The sequence below is a fragment of the Argopecten irradians genome, chromosome 4 (assembly GCF_041381155.1).
Source record: "Argopecten irradians isolate NY chromosome 4, Ai_NY, whole genome shotgun sequence".
NCBI classification, from domain to species: Eukaryota; Metazoa; Mollusca; class Bivalvia; order Pectinida; family Pectinidae; genus Argopecten; species Argopecten irradians.
The window spans coordinates 50,735,609-50,759,552 of record NC_091137.1 but is presented as its reverse complement, the minus strand read 5'-3'; the positions used below and the strand labels follow the sequence as shown (position 1 = coordinate 50,759,552).

General features: G+C 36.2%; 1 protein-coding gene across 1 annotated transcript in view; it reads right to left on the bottom strand.

Moving 5' to 3' along the window:
* The window catches only part of LOC138322345 (guanine nucleotide-binding protein-like 1), a 109,946-nt gene that overhangs the window by 68,562 nt on the left and 17,440 nt on the right, over positions 1 to 23,944 (bottom strand). The window contains exons 2-4 of the mRNA XM_069266384.1: positions 18,990 to 19,107; positions 16,050 to 16,137; positions 11,581 to 11,709 (exon numbers count right to left, since the gene is read on the bottom strand). Of these exons, the coding sequence (XP_069122485.1) occupies positions 11,581 to 11,709; positions 16,050 to 16,137; positions 18,990 to 19,107 (335 nt within the window). The remainder of the gene's footprint in view (positions 1 to 11,580; positions 11,710 to 16,049; positions 16,138 to 18,989; positions 19,108 to 23,944) is intronic.

The following is a 23,944-nucleotide window of genomic DNA, read 5'->3' as shown; positions in this document are numbered from 1 at the left end:
CTATCATGTTATACTGTACTCCAATAACTCTGATAGCTCAGTTTTACTATCATGTTACACTGTACTCCAATAACTCTGATAGCTCAGTTTTACTATATCATGTTATACTGTACTCCAATAACTCTGATAGCTCAGTTTTACTATCATGTTATACTGTACTCCAATAACTCTGATAGCTCAGTTTTACTATCATGTTATACTGTACTCCAATAACTCTGATAGCTCAGTTTTACTGTCATGTTATACTGTACTCCAATAACTCTGATAGCTCAGTTTTACTATCATGTTATACTGTACTCCAATAACTCTGATAGCTCAGTTTTTACTGTTATACTGTACTCCAATAACTCTGATAGCTCAGTTTTACTATCATGTTATACTGTACTCCAATAACTCTGATAGCTCAGTTTTACTGTTACACTGTACTCCAATAACTCTGATAGCTCAGTTTTACTATCATGTTATACTGTACTCCAATAACTCTGATAGCTCAGTTTTACTATCATGTTATACTGTACTCCAATAACTCTGATAGCTCAGTTTTACTTCATGTTATACTGTACTCCAATAACTCTGATAGCTCAGTTTTACTGTCATGTTTACTGTACTCCAATAACTCTGATAGCTCAGTTTTACTATCATGTTATACTGTACTCCAATAACTCTGATAGCTCAGTTTTACTATCATGTTATACTGTACTCCAATAACTCTGATAGCTCAGTTTTACTATCATGTTATACTGTACTCCAATAACTCTGATAGCTCAGTTTTACTATCATGTTATACTGTACTCCAATAACTCTGATAGCTCAGTTTTACTATCATGTTATACTGTACTCCAATAACTCTGATAGCTCAGTTTTACTATCATGTTATACACTGTACTCCAATAACTCTGATAGCTCAGTTTTACTGTCATGTTATACTGTACTCCAATAACTCTGATAGCTCAGTTTTACTGTCATGTTATACTGTACTCCAATAACTCTGATAGCTCAGTTTTACTATCATGTTATACTGTACTCCAATAACTCTGATAGCTCAGTTTTACTATCATGTTATACTGTACTCCAATAACTCTGATAGCTCAGTTTTACTGTCATGTTATACTGTACTCCAATAACTCTGATAGCTCAGTTTTACTATCATGTTATACTGTACTCCAATAACTCTGATAGCTCAGTTTTACTATCATGTTATACTGTACTCCAATAACTCTGATAGCTCAGTTTTACTATTTTGTTACACTGTACTCCAATAACTCTGATAGCTCAGTTTTACTATCATGTTATACTGTACTCCAATAACTCTGATAGCTCAGTTTTACTATCATGTTATACTGTACTCCAATAACTCTGATAGCTCAGTTTTACTATCATGTTATACTGTACTCCAATAACTCTGATAGCTCAGTTTTACTCAGTTTACTCCAATAACTTGATAGCTGTTTATACTTGTACTCCAATAACTCTGATAGCTCAGTTTTACTGTCATGTTATACTGTACTCCAATAACTCTGATAGCTCAGTTTTACTATCATGTTATACTGTACTCCAATAACTCTGATAGCTCAGTTTTACTATCATGTTATACTGTACTCCAATAACTCTGATAGCTCAGTTTTACTATCATGTTATACTGTACTCCAATAACTCTGATAGCTCAGTTTTACTATCATGTTATACTGTACTCCAATAACTCTGATAGCTCAGTTTTACTATCATGTTATACTGTACTCCAATAACTCTGATAGCTCAGTTTTACTATCATGTTATACTGTACTCCAATAACTCTGATAGCTCAGTTTTACTATCATGTTATACTGTACTCCAATAACTCTGATAGCTCAGTTTTACTATCATGTTATACTGTACTCCAATAACTCTGATAGCTCAGTTTTACTGTTATACTGTACTCCAATAACTCTGATAGCTCAGTTTTACTATCATGTTATACTGTACTCCAATAACTCTGATAGCTCAGTTTTACTATCATGTTATACTGTACTCCAATAACTCTGATAGCTCAGTTTTACTATCATGTTATACTGTACTCCAATAACTCTGATAGCTCAGTTTTACTGTCATGTTATACTGTACTCCAATAACTCTGATAGCTCAGTTTTACTATCATGTTATACTGTACTCCAATAACTCTGATAGCTCAGTTTTACTGTCATGTTATACTGTACTCCAATAACTCTGATAGCTCAGTTTTACTATCATGTTATACTGTACTCCAATAACTCTGATAGCTCAGTTTTACTATCATGTTATACTGTACTCCAATAACTCTGATAGCTCAGTTTTACTGTCATGTTATACTGTACTCCAATAACTCTGATAGCTCAGTTTTACTATCTTTATACTGTACTCCAATAACTCTGATAGCTCAGTTTTACTATCATGTTATACTGTACTCCAATAACTCTGATAGCTCAGTTTTACTATCATGTTATACTTTACTCCAATAACTCTGATAGCTCAGTTTTACTATCATGTTATACTGTACTCCAATAACTCTGATAGCTCAGTTTTACTATCATGTTATACTGTACTCCAATAACTCTGATAGCTCAGTTTTACTATCATGTTATACTGTACTCCAATAACTCTGATAGCTCAGTTTTACTATCATGTTATACTGTACTCCAATAACTCTGATAGCTCAGTTTTACTATCATGTTATACTGTACTCCAATAACTCTGATAGCTCAGTTTTACTATCATGTTATACTGTACTCCAATAACTCTGATAGCTCAGTTTTACTATCATGTTATACACTGTACTCCAATAACTCTGATAGCTCAGTTTTACTGTTACACTGTACTCCAATAACTCTGATAGCTCAGTTTTACTATCATGTTATACTGTACTCCAATAACTCTGATAGCTCAGTTTTACTATCATGTTATACTGTACTCCAATAACTCTGATAGCTCAGTTTTACTATCATGTTATATACTGTACTCCAATAACTCTGATAGCTCAGTTTTACTATCATGTTACACTGTACTCCAATAACTCTGATAGCTCAGTTTTACTATCATGTTATACTGTACTCCAATAACTCTGATAGCTCAGTTTTACTATCATGTTATACTGTACTCCAATAACTCTGATAGCTCAGTTTTACTATCATGTTATACTGTACTCCAATAACTCTGATAGCTCAGTTTTTACTATCATGTTATACTGTACTCCAATAACTCTGATAGCTCAGTTTTACTATCATGTTATACTGTACTCCAATAACTCTGATAGCTCAGTTTTACTATCATGTTATACACTGTACTCCAATAACTCTGATAGCTCAGTTTTACTATCATGTTATACTGTACTCCAATAACTCTGATAGCTCAGTTTTACTGTCATGTTATACTGTACTCCAATAACTCTGATAGCTCAGTTTTACTATCATGTTATACTGTACTCCAATAACTCTGATAGCTCAGTTTTACTATCATGTTATACTGTACTCCAATAACTCTGATAGCTCAGTTTTACTATCATGTTATACTGTACTCCAATAACTCTGATAGCTCAGTTTTACTATCATGTTACACTGTACTCCAATAACTCTGATAGCTCAGTTTTACTGTCATGTTATACTGTACTCCAATAACTCTGATAGCTCAGTTTTACTGTTACACTGTACTCCAATAACTCTGATAGCTCAGTTTTACTGTCATGTTATACTGTACTCCAATAACTCTGATAGCTCAGTTTTACTGTCATGTTACACTGTACTCCAATAACTCTGATAGCTCAGTTTTACTATCATGTTATACTGTACTCCAATAACTCTGATAGCTCAGTTTTACTATCATGTTATACTGTACTCCAATAACTCTGATAGCTCAGTTTTACTGTCATGTTATACTGTACTCCAATAACTCTGATAGCTCAGTTTTACTGTTACACTGTACTCCAATAACTCTGATAGCTCAGTTTTACTATCATGTTATACTGTACTCCAATAACTCTGATAGCTCAGTTTTACTATCATGTTATACTGTACTCCAATAACTCTGATAGCTCAGTTTTACTATCATGTTATACTGTACTCCAATAACTCTGATAGCTCAGTTTTACTATCATGTTATACTGTACTCCAATAACTCTGATAGCTCAGTTTTACTATCATGTTATACTGTACTCCAATAACTCTGATAGCTCAGTTTTACTATCATGTTACACTGTACTCCAATAACTCTGATAGCTCAGTTTTACTGTCATGTTATACTGTACTCCAATAACTCTGATAGCTCAGTTTTACTGTTACACTGTACTCCAATAACTCTGATAGCTCAGTTTTACTGTCATGTTATACTGTACTCCAATAACTCTGATAGCTCAGTTTTACTATCATGTTATACTGTACTCCAATAACTCTGATAGCTCAGTTTTACTATCATGTTATACTGTACTCCAATAACTCTGATAGCTCAGTTTTACTATCATGTTATACTGTACTCCAATAACTCTGATAGCTCAGTTTTACTATCATGTTATACTGTACTCCAATAACTCTGATAGCTCAGTTTTACTATCATGTTATACACTGTACTCCAATAACTCTGATAGCTCAGTTTTACTATCATGTTATACTGTACTCCAATAACTCTGATAGCTCAGTTTTACTGTTACACTGTACTCCAATAACTCTGATAGCTCAGTTTTACTATCATGTTACACTGTACTCCAATAACTCTGATAGCTCAGTTTTACTATCATGTTATACTGTACTCCAATAACTCTGATAGCTCAGTTTTACTATCATGTTATACTGTACTCCAATAACTCTGATAGCTCAGTTTTACTATCATGTTATACTGTACTCCAATAACTCTGATAGCTCAGTTTTACTATCATGTTATACTGTACTCCAATAACTCTGATAGCTCAGTTTTACTATCATGTTATACTGTACTCCAATAACTCTGATAGCTCAGTTTTACTATCATGTTATACTGTACTCCAATAACTCTGATAGCTCAGTTTTACTATCATGTTATACTGTACTCCAATAACTCTGATAGCTCAGTTTTACTATCATGTTATACTGTACTCCAATAACTCTGATAGCTCAGTTTTACTGTCATGTTATACTGTACTCCAATAACTCTGATAGCTCAGTTTTACTATCATGTTATACTGTACTCCAATAACTCTGATAGCTCAGTTTTACTATCATGTTATACTGTACTCCAATAACTCTGATAGCTCAGTTTTACTGTTACACTGTACTCCAATAACTCTGATAGCTCAGTTTTACTATCATGTTATACTGTACTCCAATAACTCTGATAGCTCAGTTTTACTATCATGTTATACTGTACTCCAATAACTCTGATAGCTCAGTTTTACTATCATGTTATACTGTACTCCAATAACTCTGATAGCTCAGTTTTTACTATCATGTTATACTGTACTCCAATAACTCTGATAGCTCAGTTTTACTATCATGTTATACTGTACTCCAATAACTCTGATAGCTCAGTTTTACTATCATGTTATACTGTACTCCAATAACTCTGATAGCTCAGTTTTACTATCATGTTATACTGTACTCCAATAACTCTGATAGCTCAGTTTTACTATCATGTTATACTGTACTCCAATAACTCTGATAGCTCAGTTTTACTATCATGTTATACTGTACTCCAATAACTCTGATAGCTCAGTTTTACTATCATGTTATACTGTACTCCAATAACTCTGATAGCTCAGTTTTACTATCATGTTATACTGTACTCCAATAACTCTGATAGCTCAGTTTTACTGTTACACTGTACTCCAATAACTCTGATAGCTCAGTTTTACTGTTACACTGTACTCCAATAACTCTGATAGCTCAGTTTTACTATCATGTTATACTGTACTCCAATAACTCTGATAGCTCAGTTTTACTATCATGTTACACTGTACTCCAATAACTCTGATAGCTCAGTTTTACTATCATGTTATACACTGTACTCCAATAACTCTGATAGCTCAGTTTTACTATCATGTTATACTGTACTCCAATAACTCTGATAGCTCAGTTTTACTATCATGTTATACTGTACTCCAATAACTCTGATAGCTCAGTTTTACTATCATGTTATACTGTACTCCAATAACTCTGATAGCTCAGTTTTACTATCATGTTATACTGTACTCCAATAACTCTGATAGCTCAGTTTTACTATCATGTTATACTGTACTCCAATAACTCTGATAGCTCAGTTTTACTGTCATGTTATACTGTACTCCAATAACTCTGATAGCTCAGTTTTACTATCATGTTATACTGTACTCCAATAACTCTGATAGCTCAGTTTTACTGTTACACTGTACTCCAATAACTCTGATAGCTCAGTTTTACTGTTACACTGTACTCCAATAACTCTGATAGCTCAGTTTTACTGTCATGTTATACTGTACTCCAATAACTCTGATAGCTCAGTTTTACTATCATGTTATACTGTACTCCAATAACTCTGATAGCTCAGTTTTACTATCATGTTATACTGTACTCCAATAACTCTGATAGCTCAGTTTTACTATCATGTTATACTGTACTCCAATAACTCTGATAGCTCAGTTTTACTATCATGTTATACTGTACTCCAATAACTCTGATAGCTCAGTTTTACTATCATGTTATACTGTACTCCAATAACTCTGATAGCTCAGTTTTACTATCATGTTATACTGTACTCCAATAACTCTGATAGCTCAGTTTTACTATCATGTTATACTGTACTCCAATAACTCTGATAGCTCAGTTTTACTGTTACACTGTACTCCAATAACTCTGATAGCTCAGTTTTACTGTCATGTTATACTGTACTCCAATAACTCTGATAGCTCAGTTTTACTATCATGTTATACTGTACTCCAATAACTCTGATAGCTCAGTTTTACTATCATGTTATACTGTACTCCAATAACTCTGATAGCTCAGTTTTACTATCATGTTATACTGTACTCCAATAACTCTGATAGCTCAGTTTTACTATCATGTTATACTGTACTCCAATAACTCTGATAGCTCAGTTTTACTGTTACACTGTACTCCAATAACTCTGATAGCTCAGTTTTACTATCATGTTATACTGTACTCCAATAACTCTGATAGCTCAGTTTTACTATCATGTTATACTGTACTCCAATAACTCTGATAGCTCAGTTTTACTATCATGTTATACTGTACTCCAATAACTCTGATAGCTCAGTTTTACTGTCATGTTACACTGTACTCCAATAACTCTGATAGCTCAGTTTTACTATCATGTTATACTGTACTCCAATAACTCTGATAGCTCAGTTTTACTGTCATGTTATACTGTACTCCAATAACTCTGATAGCTCAGTTTTACTATCATGTTATACTGTACTCCAATAACTCTGATAGCTCAGTTTTACTATCATGTTATACTGTACTCCAATAACTCTGATAGCTCAGTTTTACTATCATGTTATACTGTACTCCAATAACTCTGATAGCTCAGTTTTACTGTCATGTTATACTGTACTCCAATAACTCTGATAGCTCAGTTTTACTATCATGTTATACTGTACTCCAATAACTCTGATAGCTCAGTTTTACTATCATGTTATACTGTACTCCAATAACTCTGATAGCTCAGTTTTACTGTCATGTTATACTGTACTCCAATAACTCTGATAGCTCAGTTTTACTATCATGTTATACTGTACTCCAATAACTCTGATAGCTCAGTTTTACTATCATGTTATACTGTACTCCAATAACTCTGATAGCTCAGTTTTACTATCATGTTATACACTGTACTCCAATAACTCTGATAGCTCAGTTTTACTATCATGTTATACTGTACTCCAATAACTCTGATAGCTCAGTTTTACTATCATGTTATACTGTACTCCAATAACTCTGATAGCTCAGTTTTACTGTTACACTGTACTCCAATAACTCTGATAGCTCAGTTTTACTATCATGTTATACTGTACTCCAATAACTCTGATAGCTCAGTTTTACTATCATGTTATACTGTACTCCAATAACTCTGATAGCTCAGTTTTACTATCATGTTATACTGTACTCCAATAACTCTGATAGCTCAGTTTTACTATCATGTTATACTGTACTCCAATAACTCTGATAGCTCAGTTTTACTATCATGTTATACTGTACTCCAATAACTCTGATAGCTCAGTTTTACTATCATGTTATACTGTACTCCAATAACTCTGATAGCTCAGTTTTACTATCATGTTATACTGTACTCCAATAACTCTGATAGCTCAGTTTTACTATCATGTTATACTGTACTCCAATAACTCTGATAGCTCAGTTTTACTATCATGTTATACTGTACTCCAATAACTCTGATAGCTCAGTTTTTACTATCATGTTATACTGTACTCCAATAACTCTGATAGCTCAGTTTTACTATCATGTTATACTGTACTCCAATAACTCTGATAGCTCAGTTTTACTTCATGTTATACTGTACTCCAATAACTCTGATAGCTCAGTTTTACTATCATGTTATACTGTACTCCAATAACTCTGATAGCTCAGTTTTACTATCATGTTATACTGTACTCCAATAACTCTGATAGCTCAGTTTTACTATCATGTTATACTGTACTCCAATAACTCTGATAGCTCAGTTTTACTATCATGTTATACTGTACTCCAATAACTCTGATAGCTCAGTTTTACTATCATGTTATACTGTACTCCAATAACTCTGATAGCTCAGTTTTACTGTCATGTTATACTGTACTCCAATAACTCTGATAGCTCAGTTTTACTATCATGTTATACTGTACTCCAATAACTCTGATAGCTCAGTTTTACTATCATGTTATACTGTACTCCAATAACTCTGATAGCTCAGTTTTACTATCATGTTATACTGTACTCCAATAACTCTGATAGCTCAGTTTTACTATCATGTTATACTGTACTCCAATAACTCTGATAGCTCAGTTTTACTATCATGTTATACTGTACTCCAATAACTCTGATAGCTCAGTTTTACTATCATGTTATACTGTACTCCAATAACTCTGATAGCTCAGTTTTACTATCATGTTATACTGTACTCCAATAACTCTGATAGCTCAGTTTTACTATCATGTTATACTGTACTCCAATAACTCTGATAGCTCAGTTTTACTATCATGTTATACTGTACTCCAATAACTCTGATAGCTCAGTTTTACTATCATGTTATACTGTACTCCAATAACTCTGATAGCTCAGTTTTACTATCATGTTATACTGTACTCCAATAACTCTGATAGCTCAGTTTTACTATCATGTTATACTGTACTCCAATAACTCTGATAGCTCAGTTTTACTATCATGTTATACACTGTACTCGAATAACTCTGATAGCTCATTTTTACTGTTACACTGTACTCCAATAACTCTGATAGCTCAGTTTTACTATCATGTTATACTGTACTCCAATAACTCTGATAGCTCAGTTTTACTATCATGTTACACTGTACTCCAATAACTCTGATAGCTCAGTTTTACTATCATGTTATACTGTACTCCAATAACTCTGATAGCTCAGTTTTACTATCATGTTATACTGTACTCCAATAACTCTGATAGCTCAGTTTTACTATCATGTTATACTGTACTCCAATAACTCTGATAGCTCAGTTTTACTATCATGTTATACTGTACTCCAATAACTCTGATAGCTCAGTTTTACTATCATGTTATACTGTACTCCAATAACTCTGATAGCTCAGTTTTACTGTTACACTGTACTCCAATAACTCTGATAGCTCAGTTTTACTGTTACACTGTACTCCAATAACTCTGATAGCTCAGTTTTACTATCATGTTATACTGTACTCCAATAACTCTGATAGCTCAGTTTTACTATCATGTTATACTGTACTCCAATAACTCTGATAGCTCAGTTTTACTATCATGTTATACTGTACTCCAATAACTCTGATAGCTCAGTTTTACTATCATGTTATACTGTACTCCAATAACTCTGATAGCTCAGTTTTACTATCATGTTATACTGTACTCCAATAACTCTGATAGCTCAGTTTTACTATCATGTTATACTGTACTCCAATAACTCTGATAGCTCAGTTTTACTATCATGTTACACTGTACTCCAATAACTCTGATAGCTCAGTTTCACTATCATGTTATACTGTACTCCAATAACTCTGATAGCTCAGTTTTACTATCATGTTATACACTGTACTCCAATAACTCTGATAGCTCAGTTTTACTGTTACACTGTACTCCAATAACTCTGATAGCTCAGTTTTACTATCATGTTATACTGTACTCCAATAACTCTGATAGCTCAGTTTTACTATCATGTTACACTGTACTTACTCCAATAACTCTGATAGCTCAGTTTTACTATCATGTTACACTGTACTCCAATAACTCTGATAGCTCAGTTTTACTGTTACACTGTACTCCAATAACTCTGATAGCTCAGTTTTACTATCATGTTACACTGTACTCCAATAACTCTGATAGCTCAGTTTTACTATCATGTTATACTGTACTCCCAATAACTCTGATAGCTCAGTTTTACTATCATGTTACACTGTACTCCAATAACTCTGATAGCTCAGTTTTACTATCATGTTACACTGTACTCCAATAACTCTGATAGCTCAGTTTTACTATCATGTTACACTGTACTCCAATAACTCTGATAGCTCAGTTTTACTATCATGTTATACTGTACTCCAATAACTCTGATAGCTCAGTTTTACTATCATGTTAACTGTACTCCAATAACTCTGATAGCTCAGTTTTACTTCATGTTATACTGTACTCCAATAACTCTGATAGCTCAGTTTTACTGTCATGTTATACTGTACTAATAACTCTGATAGCTCAGTTTTACTACATGTTAACTGTACTCCAATAACTCTGATAGCTCAGTTTTACTATCATGTTATACTGTACTCCAATAACTCTGATAGCTCAGTTTTACTATCATGTTATACTGTACTCCAATAACTCTGATAGCTCAGTTTTACTATCATGTTATACTGTACTCCAATAACTCTGATAGCTCAGTTTTACTGTCATGTTATACTGTACTCCAATAACTCTGATAGCTCAGTTTTACTATCATGTTATACTGTACTCCAATAACTCTGATAGCTCAGTTTTACTTCATGTTATACTGTACTCCAATAACTCTGATAACTCAGTTTTACTATCATGTTACACTGTACTCCAATAACTCTGATAGCTCAGATTTACTGTTATACTGTATATTTGCTAATATTCGTGGGGGTTTTAATATCGGTAAATTCGCAGATCCATCCAAAATCGCAAAATTTATCAAAATCATGGTTTCACTTAATTTAGCCAGTCATAAGAATGAGAATCATAAGAAAGACAAATCGCAAAAATAAACCCTCGGGAAATTTAACAATTATACAGTATATTACGTTAACACAATTACATTACAGAATTAATCATCCATAACTCATATCTGATTATTTTCCTTTCACTTATAAAGTTTATTTCACAAATAGTGAGTAAATAACATTTACTATGATTTTATTCAGAGACAAGATGATGTTACCTGGAAGTACTTGTGTTCCCTGGCCTCTAGCTGGGCCTTAGACAGGGAGTAATTCCAGGGAGGTCGTTTGGGAAGGTCTAGGACTGACCCCGGCTGGTACACTTGATCTATGTTTACTTCCAACGCTTCCTTAAACATACAACAAATACCGTTTTTGGATCCGAATATAATAGCAACAAGAATTACGTATTGATGATTATTTGTCCTGCGACTATCCCGCTTTTCATGTAATTATATGTATATAACCAGTATAAAGTATCAGCCAGGTTCTCCATAGGATCCTGTGTATTAAGTCTCAATGTGATCAAACCTGTGAAAAAGTAGAGTTGCAACAATACACATGCATATGACTTACGATACGATATGTATCACGATACAACAAGGCATGTCATGTGATGTGTATCAGGCCAAAAAAAAAATATGTCTGTTTATAGTTACATTGGCAAAAAAAATAGGGTCAGTAGGTTGGGAGGATTTTTTTTTAGTGTCTTTCACTCTAAAATAATGGCCGGAACTGGAGTCTGAGATCAAAATCCCGACCTTTATTTTTTTTCGTAGTTAAATTGTGGAAAAAAAATTAGGTTGGTCGGGTAACCCTAAACAGACATATTATTTGTTTTGGCCTCATGATACAGATTTCATTTAATTTAACTGTGAGCAATAGATTAAATCAAATGATCCACTTCATTGTAATATTGGACCATTACAACAAAACACAACCATATACAGGAATTCCATGTAAATGTTTGTCCTGGCTATATCGCTGTTCATGGAATTCTATATAAAGTCCATCTGACAAACTGGATAAAATATGTCTCAGTCAAGTGGAACTCGGTTAATACAAACTCGAAGGGACCGAGACAAAACTTCGAGTTATCCGAGTGTTCGAATTAAACAAGTTCTCATGTCTACTGACGATCTCTTTAGTTGTTATATACAGACTAGTTCTATATCGTAAAACAATTTGAACAAGAGAGATGTCAAAATCGCCGATGTTAGCTGCAAAATTATATAAATAAAACCGAGATATATATTTTGAAATGACGTTCTATTATGATTTATGAAAAAACAAGAGGCCCGTGGGCCTTAACGGTCATCTGACTCATTGCACAAAACAACAAAGTCACAGTATAAAGTATTGGTTAAAGATTAATATAAACAATACGAGGAACTCCTTAGTTGAATATGTAAGTTTCTGAAATAGGTGAATGTCATTTGTTGAACAAACTTGGTAGCCCTTCATCCATATATGGTTGTAACTCATTCATGGATTAATATAAGGTGGAGTCAGATTTTAAAGCCAAATTTCAGCAAAGCTTCCATTTTGGACATCCGCCGTACTATCCCCATGGGTCATAGCTCGGTCCTTTATACAAGAGATCCCAGAGGGATCTTGGCGCCCACCAAAGAATGATTTATGTCTGACAATGGAAAGAGGATCTTTTCCCTGCTTTTCAAACTTTTTCAAACACACTACATATAAAATTTGAGACAGATCGCTATAGTACTTTCTAAGAAAATGTGGTAACAAACTTCAACAATGAAATCTAAGATGGCGGCCGGTTGGCCATCTTTTTTACCGATCAGTCCCAAAAAGCATTATGGAGCAGTCCTTAAAGGTACTATGCACAACTAGGGTACAAGGGGAAACTATGCTTGGAATTTGAGAAAGATCCCTTCAGTACTTTCTGAGAAATAGCGATAACAAACTTTAACTATCAAAATCCAAGATGGCCGTCGGTCGGTCATCTTGTTCACCGATCAGTCCCAAAATGCATTATGCACAACTAGGGTTCTAGGGGAACCTACATATGAAATTTGAGAAAGATCCCTTCAGTACTTTTTGAGAAATAGCGGTAACAAACTTAAACTATCAAAATCCAAGATGGCCGCCTGTCGGCCATTTTGTTCACCGATCAGTCCCAAAATGCAACATACACAACTAGGGCCCTAGGGAACCTATATATGAAATTTGAGAAAGATATCTTCAGTACTTTTTGAGAAATAGCGGTAACAAACTTAAACTATCAAAATCCAAGATGGCCGCCTGTCGGCCATCTTGTTGACTGATCGGTCCCAAAATGCAATATGCACAACTAGGGTCCTAGGTGAACCTATATATGAAATTTGAGAAAGATCCCTTCAGTTCTTTTTGAGAAATAGCGGTAACAAACTTTTAACTATCAAAATCCAAGATGGCCGCCTGTCGGCCATCTTGTGGACTGATCGGTCCCAAAATGCAATATGCACAACTAGGGTCCTGGGGGAACCTGTATATGAAATTTGAGAAAGATCCCTTCAGTTCTTTTTGAGAAATAGCGGTAACAACCTTTAACTATCAAAATCCAAGATGGCCGCCAATTTTCCTTGAGATCGGAGACTGAAACCTGAAAATAGGAAGTGGGTCAGCGGCCAACTTGGAATACCAAAATCTTCACGAAAATGTTTCCATGTTGTTCGGCATCAATTTAAACCCCTATAGACTAATTTTCATTGAGAACAGAGACCGAAACCTGAAAACAGGAAGTGGGCCAGCTAAAATTAAGAAAATTTGCCCTTTTGGGGCCCCACCCCTCAGCCCCTAGGGGTCGGACCAGGCTCATTTATATAAAATATGATTGTCCTTCCCCAATGATGTTTCACACCAAATATGGATGAAATTCATCCAAGGATAAAGGATTAGGATTTAAAAGCTTAAATTAAGAAAATTTGCCCTTTTGGGGCCCCGCCCCTCTGCCTCTAAGGGTCAGACCTATCTCATTGATATAAAATATGATTGTCCATCCCCAATGATGTTTCACACCAAATATGGATGAAATCCATTCAAGGATGAAGGAGGAGTAGGATTTTAAAGCTAAAATTAAGAAAATTTCCCCATTTGGGGCCCCACCCCTCAGCCCCTAGGGGTCGGACCAGGCTCATTTATATAAAATATGATTGTCCTTCCCAAATAATATTTTACACCAAATATAGATGAAATCCATCCAAGGATGAAAGAGGAGTAGGATTTTAAATCTTAAATTAAGAAAATTTGCCCTTTTGGGGCCCCACCCCTTAACCCCTAGGGGTTGGACCAGGCTCATTTATATAAAATATGATTGTCCTTCCCCAATGATGTTTCACACAAAACATGGATGTAATCTGTTAAGGGATGAAGGAGGAGTAGAATTTAAAAGCTTAAATTAAGAAAATTTGCCCTTTTGGGGCCCCACCCCTCAGCCCCTAGGGGTCGGACCAGGCTCATTTATATAAAATATGATTGTCCTTCCCCAATGATATTTCACACCAAATATAGATGAAATCCATTAAAGGATGAAGGAGGAGTAGGATTTTAAAAATAAAATTAAGAAAATTTGCCCTTTTTTGGGCCCCATCCCTCAGCCCCTAGGGTTCGGACCAGGCTCATTTATATAAAATATGATTTTACTTCCCCAATGATGTTTCACACCAAATATGGATGAAATCCATCCAAGGATGAAGGAGGAGTAGGAATTTAAAGCTTAAATTAAGAAAATTTGCCCTTTTGGGACCCCACCCCTCAGCCCCTAGGGCTCGGACCAGGCTCATTTATATAAAATATGATTGTCCTCCCCCAATGATGTTTCACACCAAATATGGATGTAATCCGCTCAAGGGTTAAGGAGGAGTAGGCTTTTGTATAAATAGTCTTACGCACGACGCACGGCGCACGGCGCACGACGGACAAAACATGATGACAATAGGTCATCCTGACCTTCGGTCAGATGACCTTCGGTCAGATGACCTAAAAATTGGCAAATTTGGCGATCTCGTTTTCCAAAAAATCCCATTTCGAGTTATAAGAACATTTTATGAATGCTTTTTGTCATTCGTACCCAAAATTTAAACAAAGATAAAGAGAGAATTTGGTCGGGACCGCCAAAGTACTTCGTATTAAGCCAGGTTGTCGAATTATCAACCAAGTTCAACTTTATATGTATATTATCACATAATCCATTTTTGTAACATTTTCAGAATTACAATACTTACAATGCATAAGTTTTCATTTTAAACAGGTGCTCAAAATTATTTTTGACAGTACTGTCAAACATTATTATATTTTTACGTCTACAGTGCATTGATATGAGAAGATATAATGGTCAGACAATGAAGGCAAGTTGTGGTCTACTATTTCATTGATTCTAAAGTGACTTCTGCAGATATATTTTCATCTGAACATATGTGAAGCTTAAAAACATGGAACTTATACAGTGCACAAATTCTATGTTGTAACTAATATTTAAATGGCACTATATATTTTTGCCTGTGTCTCTGAATGATTTTCACAACTTAATTCACCATGTGGTTTTCAATAGATTACTGAACACTAGCATGTCACCCTCTTACGGCACATATAACTGTAATCTTTGTCACTAATATTGCCAACTCCACCATTGAACATCAAAATATCTTATTATTGCCTTCAATCCTGTTTTTTATAGACTTTTTACCTCTGGTAAATGATGTAAAGGTCGTATCGCCAATTTCTTTCGTCTATCAATCTCTTCATTGTCCTCCTTGAAAAACTGCAGACGGTACCTTAGAACAAATAAAACCCTATTTTAATGTGTCAGTGGATACCTATGGTGTCTTCTTTCATTTACATTAATATTGATGTCAATTATGTGTGATGTAAATAAACCTTAAGCCTATGACAACTTCATTTGGTTAAAATCCATTGAAAAGTTTATGACAAGTAGTGATTTATATGTATTTCCCCTCAGGGGCCAGCCCTCTCCCTCTTCCTCGTCCTGGAAAAGGGGGATTGGGGGTGGGGGTGGAAGTGGGTGTGGTTCAAGTATCATATATACACAATCTCTACCATTCCCCAATGAGGTTTCACACCAAATTTGGTCAAAATCCATTGAGGACTTAACGACTAGTAGCACTTTAAAGATACAGTATAGCTTGTGACATGTAATATCAGCCAAATAAACTGGTTCCAATGACATTCAGTTTTGACTAGTTTTACTATATAATTCTATGACTGATGGACGACAAGAGATGCACATGTACAATGACCCTCAGATGTGACCAGTAGAGAGTCTGTGTATTACATACCTGTTAGGATTAGTCCTCCTATCACCCCTCAGATGTGACCAGTAGAGAGTCTGTCTATTACATACCTGTTAGGATTAGCCCTCCTATCACCCCTCAGATGTGACCAGTGGAGAGTCTGTCTATTACATATCTGTTAGGTTTAGTCCTATCACCCCTCAGATGTGACCAGTGGAGAGTCTGTCTATTACATACCTGTTAGGATTAGTCCTCCTATCACCCCTCAGATGTGACCAGTAGAGAGTCTGTCTATTACATACATGTTAGGTTTAGTCCTCCTATCACCCCTCAGATGTGACCAGTAGAGAGTCTGTCTATTACATACCTGTTAGGTTTAGTCCTATCACCCCTCAGATGTGACCAGTGGAGAGTCTGTCTATTACATACCTGTTAGGATTAGTCCTCCTATCACCCCTCAGATGTGACCAGTAGAGAGTCTGTCTATTACATACCTGTTAGGATTAGTCCTCCTATCACCCCTCAGATGTGACCAGTAGAGAGTCTGTCTATTACATACCTGTTAGGTTTAGTCCTCCTATTACCCCTCAGATGTGACCAGTAGAGAGTCTGTCTATTACATACCTGTTAGGATTAGTCCTCATATCGCCCCTAAGATGTGACCAGTGGAGAGTCTGTCTATTACATACCTGTTAGGATTAGCCCTCCTATCACCCCTCAGATGTGACCAGTGGAGAGTCTGTGTATTACATACCTGTTAGGATTAGTCCTCCTATCACCCCTCAGATGTGACCAGTGGAGAGTCTGTCTATTACATACCTGTTAGGATTAGTCCTCCTATCACCCCTCAGATGTGACCAGTGGAGAGTCTGTCTATTACATACCTGTTAGGATTAGCCCTCCTATCACCCCTCAGATGTGACCAGTAGAGAGTCTGTCTATTACATACCTGTTAGGATTAGCCCTCCTATCACCCCTCAGATGTGACCAGTGGAGAGTCTGTCTATTACATACCTGTTAGGATTAGCCCTCCTATCACCCCTCAGATGTGACCAGTGGAGAGTCTGTCTATTACATATCTGTTAGGATAAGTCCTCCTATCACTCCTCAGATGTGACCAGTGGAGAGTCTGTCTATTACATACCTGTTAGGATTAGTCCTCCTATTACCCCTCAGATGTGACCAGTGGAGAGTCTGTCTATTACATACCTGTTAGGATTAGCCCTCCTATCACCCCTCAGATGTGATCAGTGGAGAGTCTGTCTATTACATACCTGTTAGGATTAGACCTCCTATCACCCCTCAGATGTGATCAGTGGAGAGTCTGTCTATTACATACCTGTTAGGATTAGTCCTCCTATTACCCCTCAGATGTGACCAGTAGAGAGTCTGTCTATTACATACCTGTTAGGATTAGTCCTCCTATCACCCCTCAGATGTGACCAGTGGAGAGTCTGTCTATTACATACCTGTTAGGATTAGACCTCCTATCACCCCTCAGATGTGATCAGTGGAGAGTCTGTCTATTACATACCTGTTAGGATTAGACCTCCTATCACCCCTCAGATGTGATCAGTGGAGAGTCTGTCTATTACATACCTGTTAGGATTAGTCCTCCTATCACCCCTCAGATGTGACCAGTGGAGAGTCTGTCTATTACATACCTGTTAAGATTAGCCCTCCTATCACCCCTCAGATGTGACCAGTAGAGAGTCTGTCTATTACATACCTGTTAGGATTAGTCCTCCTATCACCCCTCAGATGTGACCAGTGGAGAGTCTGTCTATTACATACCTGTTAGGATTAGTCCTCCTATCACCCCTCAGATGTGATCAGTGGAGAGTCTGTCTATTACATACCTGTTAGGATTAGCCCTCCTATCACCCCTCAGATGTGACCAGTGGAGAGTCTGTCTATTACATACCTGTTAGGATTAGACCTCCTATCACCCCTCAGATGTGACCAGTGGAGAGTCTGTCTATTACATACCTGTTAGGATTTGTCCTCCTATCACTCCGCAGATGTGACCAGTGGAGAGTCTGTGTATTACATACCTGTTAGGATTAGTTCTCCTATCAACCCTCAGATGTGACTAGTTGAGAGTCTGTCTATTACATACCTGTTAGGATTAGACCTCCTATCACCCCTCAGATGTGATCAGTGGAGAGTCTGTCTATTACATATCTGTTAGGATTAGTCCTCCTATCACCCCTCAGATGTGACCAGTGGAGAGTCTGTCTATTACATACCTGTTAGGATTAGTCCTCCTATCACCCCTCAGATGTGACCAGTGGAGAGTCTGTCTATTACATACCTGTTAGGATTAGTCCTCCTATCACCCCTCAGATGTGACCAGAAGAGAGTCTGTCTATTACCTGTTCGGATTAGTCCTGCTATCAAATTTTGACTTCGCTTCCCTCACAGTTGTCTGTGATTGATCGTCTCCTTTGGAGTTAGCCTCTTCATAATCAGGATCACTTCCATCATGAGTGTCTGGAAAGTAAATTACAAAATAAACAAGAGGCCCATGGGCCTTAACGGTCATTTGACTCATTGCACAAAACAACAGTCACAGTATAAAGTAGTGGTTAACAATTAATATAAGCAATACAAGGAACTCCTTAGTTGAATATGTATAAGTTTCCGAAATAGGTAAAGGTCATTTGTTGAACAAACTTGGTAGCCCTTCATCCATATATGGTTGTAACCCATTCAAGGATTAAGGAGGAGTAAGATTTTAAAGCCAAATTTCAGCAAAGCTCCCATTTTGGACCCCCGCCGTTCTATTCCCATCAGTCTTACCTCTGTCCTTGTCCTCACCTAAAATTCCCCCTTCTGAGCCCTGCCCCACTGTCCCCAACAGTTGGACCTAACTTGTTTATATTAAATATGATTGTCCTTCCCCAGTGATGTTTCACACAAAATATGGATGCATTACTCCGCTCAAGGGTTAAGGAGAACAAAAATAGGCTTTTAAAGCCAAATTTCATCAAAATTCCCCCTTCTGAGCCCTGCACCTCTGTCCACAGGGGTCGGACCTTACTTATTTATATAAAATTTGGCAGTCCTTCTCCTATGATGTTTTACACAAAATATGGATATATATCATATTGATCAGCATCACTTAATACTAGAGCTGAAACAAATAGCAGATTTTTATATTCGAATATTCGTTTAATGTATTCGAATATTCGGACCTTAATGTCAAAGATCTTTGAAACTCCCAAAGACTTAGTTCTCATTCAAATTTCCCACTTGCTACTGTACCGAAAATAAATATGGACTTCGTCCTTATGTATTGAGCAAATGCCTGACATTTTAAAGATTGATTAAACAATGTTTTACAACAGCGTGGTGTTTATAACATCGGTATTATGCTCTAAATTACCTAAATTTTACATTCATAAAATTAATTGCTGATTATTTAGTTAAATCACAGCAAGATTGTTTGACAGAATGCCGGGAAAGTCCGATATAGGTGGGGTTGCGCATGCGCGAGTTAAGATGTCGGACTTTTCAACGCTCTTGGTATACTTGAGAAAATTTGATGATTCTAAATGGTTTGTGGTTATAGTTTGATGTGATATAGTAGTCTGTGTGTGTATAATAGACTTATATTGAACATTGATTGAAATTTTGATTGATTTGATTGATTGATTGATATCTGGAGAAGAATACACTTGGGAATCCAACTATTGGATCCAGAACGAGGAAATTAACCCTAGTGGGCGACAGTAAAGCAGTTAGACTTGAAAGGCACTGTATAGATATAACACTTAAAGTGAATAGTGGAGCAAAGGAAACCAGTCTAAATGCGGTCTTTGGCCTTCCAAAAGTCATTGCATACCATAATGATAGTCAAATTCTGCTTACGGTGTCCAGTTTTGACCATTGAAGTTATGGGGAAGCCCCGTGTAAATTTAGCACAGTTCTAAATATAAATTCGCCTAACTCTTTGAAAACAAGGCTGCGTGGAAATGTCGTTAAGAGTGAACTGCACTGATAGCCGGTCGGGAAGACGTATTAGGATTCCCATAATATATATTAATTTCTTCGTATACAGAGCGATTTAGATGGGAGATTTTATTTTTCTATTTCATAAGAAATTATACTGGATATATTAACACCATTTTTACTGACTTTAGCCTTTGTTTGTCCGACTATTTGCTTTAAGAACGACATAAAGTGGCAATGCCGTGCAGGAAGGAGGACAGCAGCGGCGGTAAATCACATAGTGGAAAATGCGGAGGCACATACTAGGGATTTTGGACATATTTTGGTGGTTCTCTGGACTGGAAAATGCGATCTAACTCAATTTAAAAAAGAGGTAAATTCATAGAACTAAGTGAGACACTACCAGAAGATATAGTTAGGCAATTTGAGAGACTGACCGATCTGAAATCCAGGTATGGAGATAAATTGAAAGTGACTTACTTGGAATGTCCATTCTACTCCATTATAGAATGGAACAAAGGTAAAGGACATAGTAATCCACCGTATTACAAGGACAAACAAGATACTCTGATCGTATTACAAGGACAAACAAGATACTCTGATCGTATTACAAGGACAAACAAGATACTCTGATCGTATTACAAGGACAAACAAGATACTCTGATCGTATTACAAGGACAAACAAGATACTCTGATCGTATTACAAGGACAAACAAGATACTCTGATCGTATTACAAGGACAAACAAGATACTTTGATCGTATTACAAGGACAAACATGATACTCTGATCGTATTACAAGGACAAACAAGATACTCTGATCGTATTACAAGGACAAACAAGATACTCTGATCGTATTACAAGGACAAACAAGATACTCTGATCGTATTACAAGGACAAACAAGATACTCTGATCGTATTACAAGGACAAACAAGATACTCTGATCGTATTACAAGGACAAACAAGATACTCTGATCGTATTACAAGGACAAACAAGATACTTTGATCGTATTACAAGGACAAACATGATACTCTGATCGTATTACAAGGACAAACAAGATACTCTGATCGTATTACAAGGACAAACAAGATACTCTGATCGTATTACAAGGACAAACAAGATACTCTGATCGTATTACAAGGACAAACAAGATACTCTGATCGTATTACAAGGACAAACAAGATACTCTGATCGTATTACAAGGACAAACAAGATACTCTGATCGTATTACAAGGACAAACAAGATACTCTGATCGAAAGAATAAAGGAGTTAAACATTGGCATCAACAAATTCAACGATCAGAACGGCATTACAGTTCCAAAATTTAGTGTGGATTTGGAGAAGAATAGAGATCCCCGTAAAAGAATAATTTACAACCAGTTGATGGACGGTATACATCCAAATCCTTTGCTTAGCAAGTATTGGGCAAGGAGAATAGGGCTGGTACTGTGGCTAAAGGAGTGCTACGAGAGACAATAGACTGTACTCTCTAGGTCGTGTTGAGTGGAGATTGCTCCACCACATGTCCTAAGAAGTGTAAAGTGCTCTGGATCTGTGAACTAGCTGTCAGATATATTTATACCAACAAATTAATATAGTAACCGGAAAGCACAATACCAACTATTCAAGTAACACCTATATAGCTAGTTCAAGTTTAGCAATGGCAGGTCGAAATAGTGTAAAAAGAAGAGAAAGCGAGGAGAAAATATACTGCCCAAAATGTGACACAATCATTACAAACGATGATATGGCTATTCAATGCGAGGTTTGTGACTTATGGTATTGTTTGAAGTGTTCAAAAATCTCCAAGAAACTATATGAAATGTTGGAAACTAATGGTCCTGATGAACTGACGTGGCTTTGTAAGGTGTGTAAAGAGAACTTCCCCAAATTTGCAAGAATGGAAAATAGCCTAAGACAAATCAAAGAAAACACGGATGAAAGACTTACTGAAGTTGAGGAAAAGATGGATAAAATGCAGACTGAACTACCAAGAAAAATTAAAGACACTGTACAGGAAATGAAGGAGGGCGTATTAGATTGTCTGAAGGAGGAGATAAATGAACTGGTGACCAACAAGATAAAGGAGTCGGATCAACAGAAAAGTAGAGAGTTAAATACAATGCTATTCAACCTAAAGGAATCTGCTTCGGAAAATGTGGCTAGAAGAAAAGATCATGATGTGGAAGAGATAAACAAATTAACTGAAGCCCTTGGATTGGGTGATTTGAGATTTAAGCATATCATCAGAATTGGAAAAAGAATTGAAGGGAAAAACAGACCAACCAAACTCATATTTGAGACTAACTCAGAAAGGAGAAAACTCTTCAAGAAAAGTATCAACATCAAAAACATAAAAAACAAGGACTTAAAGGGCGTAATAGTCACACCAGTGATTACACTCCACAGCAAAGAGAGGACAATAGGAAATTAAGGGATGAATTAAACAGGAGGAAAGCAAATGGAGAGAACGTTATGATTAAAGGAAACAAAGTAGTGGCCAGAACTAAACAAGATTCGCCTATAACTAACGATCGTACAAAGAAGCCAAATCAACAGATAAACAAGAGATCCCAGAGGGATCTTGGCGCCCACCAAAGAATGATCTAGGTCTGACAATGGAAAGAGGGATCTTTTCCCTGCTTTTCAAACTTTTTCACACTATATAAAATTTGAGACAGATCGCTATAGTACTTTCTAAGAAATAGCAATAACAAACTTTAAGTATCAAAACCCAAGATGGCCTTGTTCACCTATCGGTCCCAAAATGCAATATGCACAACTAGGGTCCTAGGGGAACCTGCATATGAAATTTGAGAAAGATCCCTTCTAAACTTTTTGAGAAATAGCAGTAACAAACTTCAACTATCAAAATCCAAGATGGCCGACTGTCGGCCATCTTGTTGAACGATCAGTCCCAAAATGCAATATGCAAAACAAGAATCCTAGCTAGGGGACCCTACATATGAAAGTTGAGACACATCCCTTCAGCACTTTTCGAGAAATAGCGGTATACAAACTTTAACTTTCAAAATCTAAGATTTAGATTTTGATAGTTAAATCTAAAAATCTAAATCTTAGATTTTGATAGTTAAAGTTTGTTACCGCTATTTCTCGAAAAGTGCTGAAGGGATGTGTCTCAACTTTCATATGTAGGGTCCCCTAGGAAAAATCTAAGATGTGCCCGTTGTGGCCGAGTGGTTAAGGCGATGAACTTGAAATCTGAGAAGGTATTCCAGGTCTTGGGTTCGAGCCCGGGCTGCGGCGGTTACGATGGGTGCACATATACAAAAAAAATGTCTTTGTCCTCTATGTTCTGTGTTATGTGTCATCATCAGTGGTGTTCTGTGATGTTTATTAAAAAAAAAAAAAAAA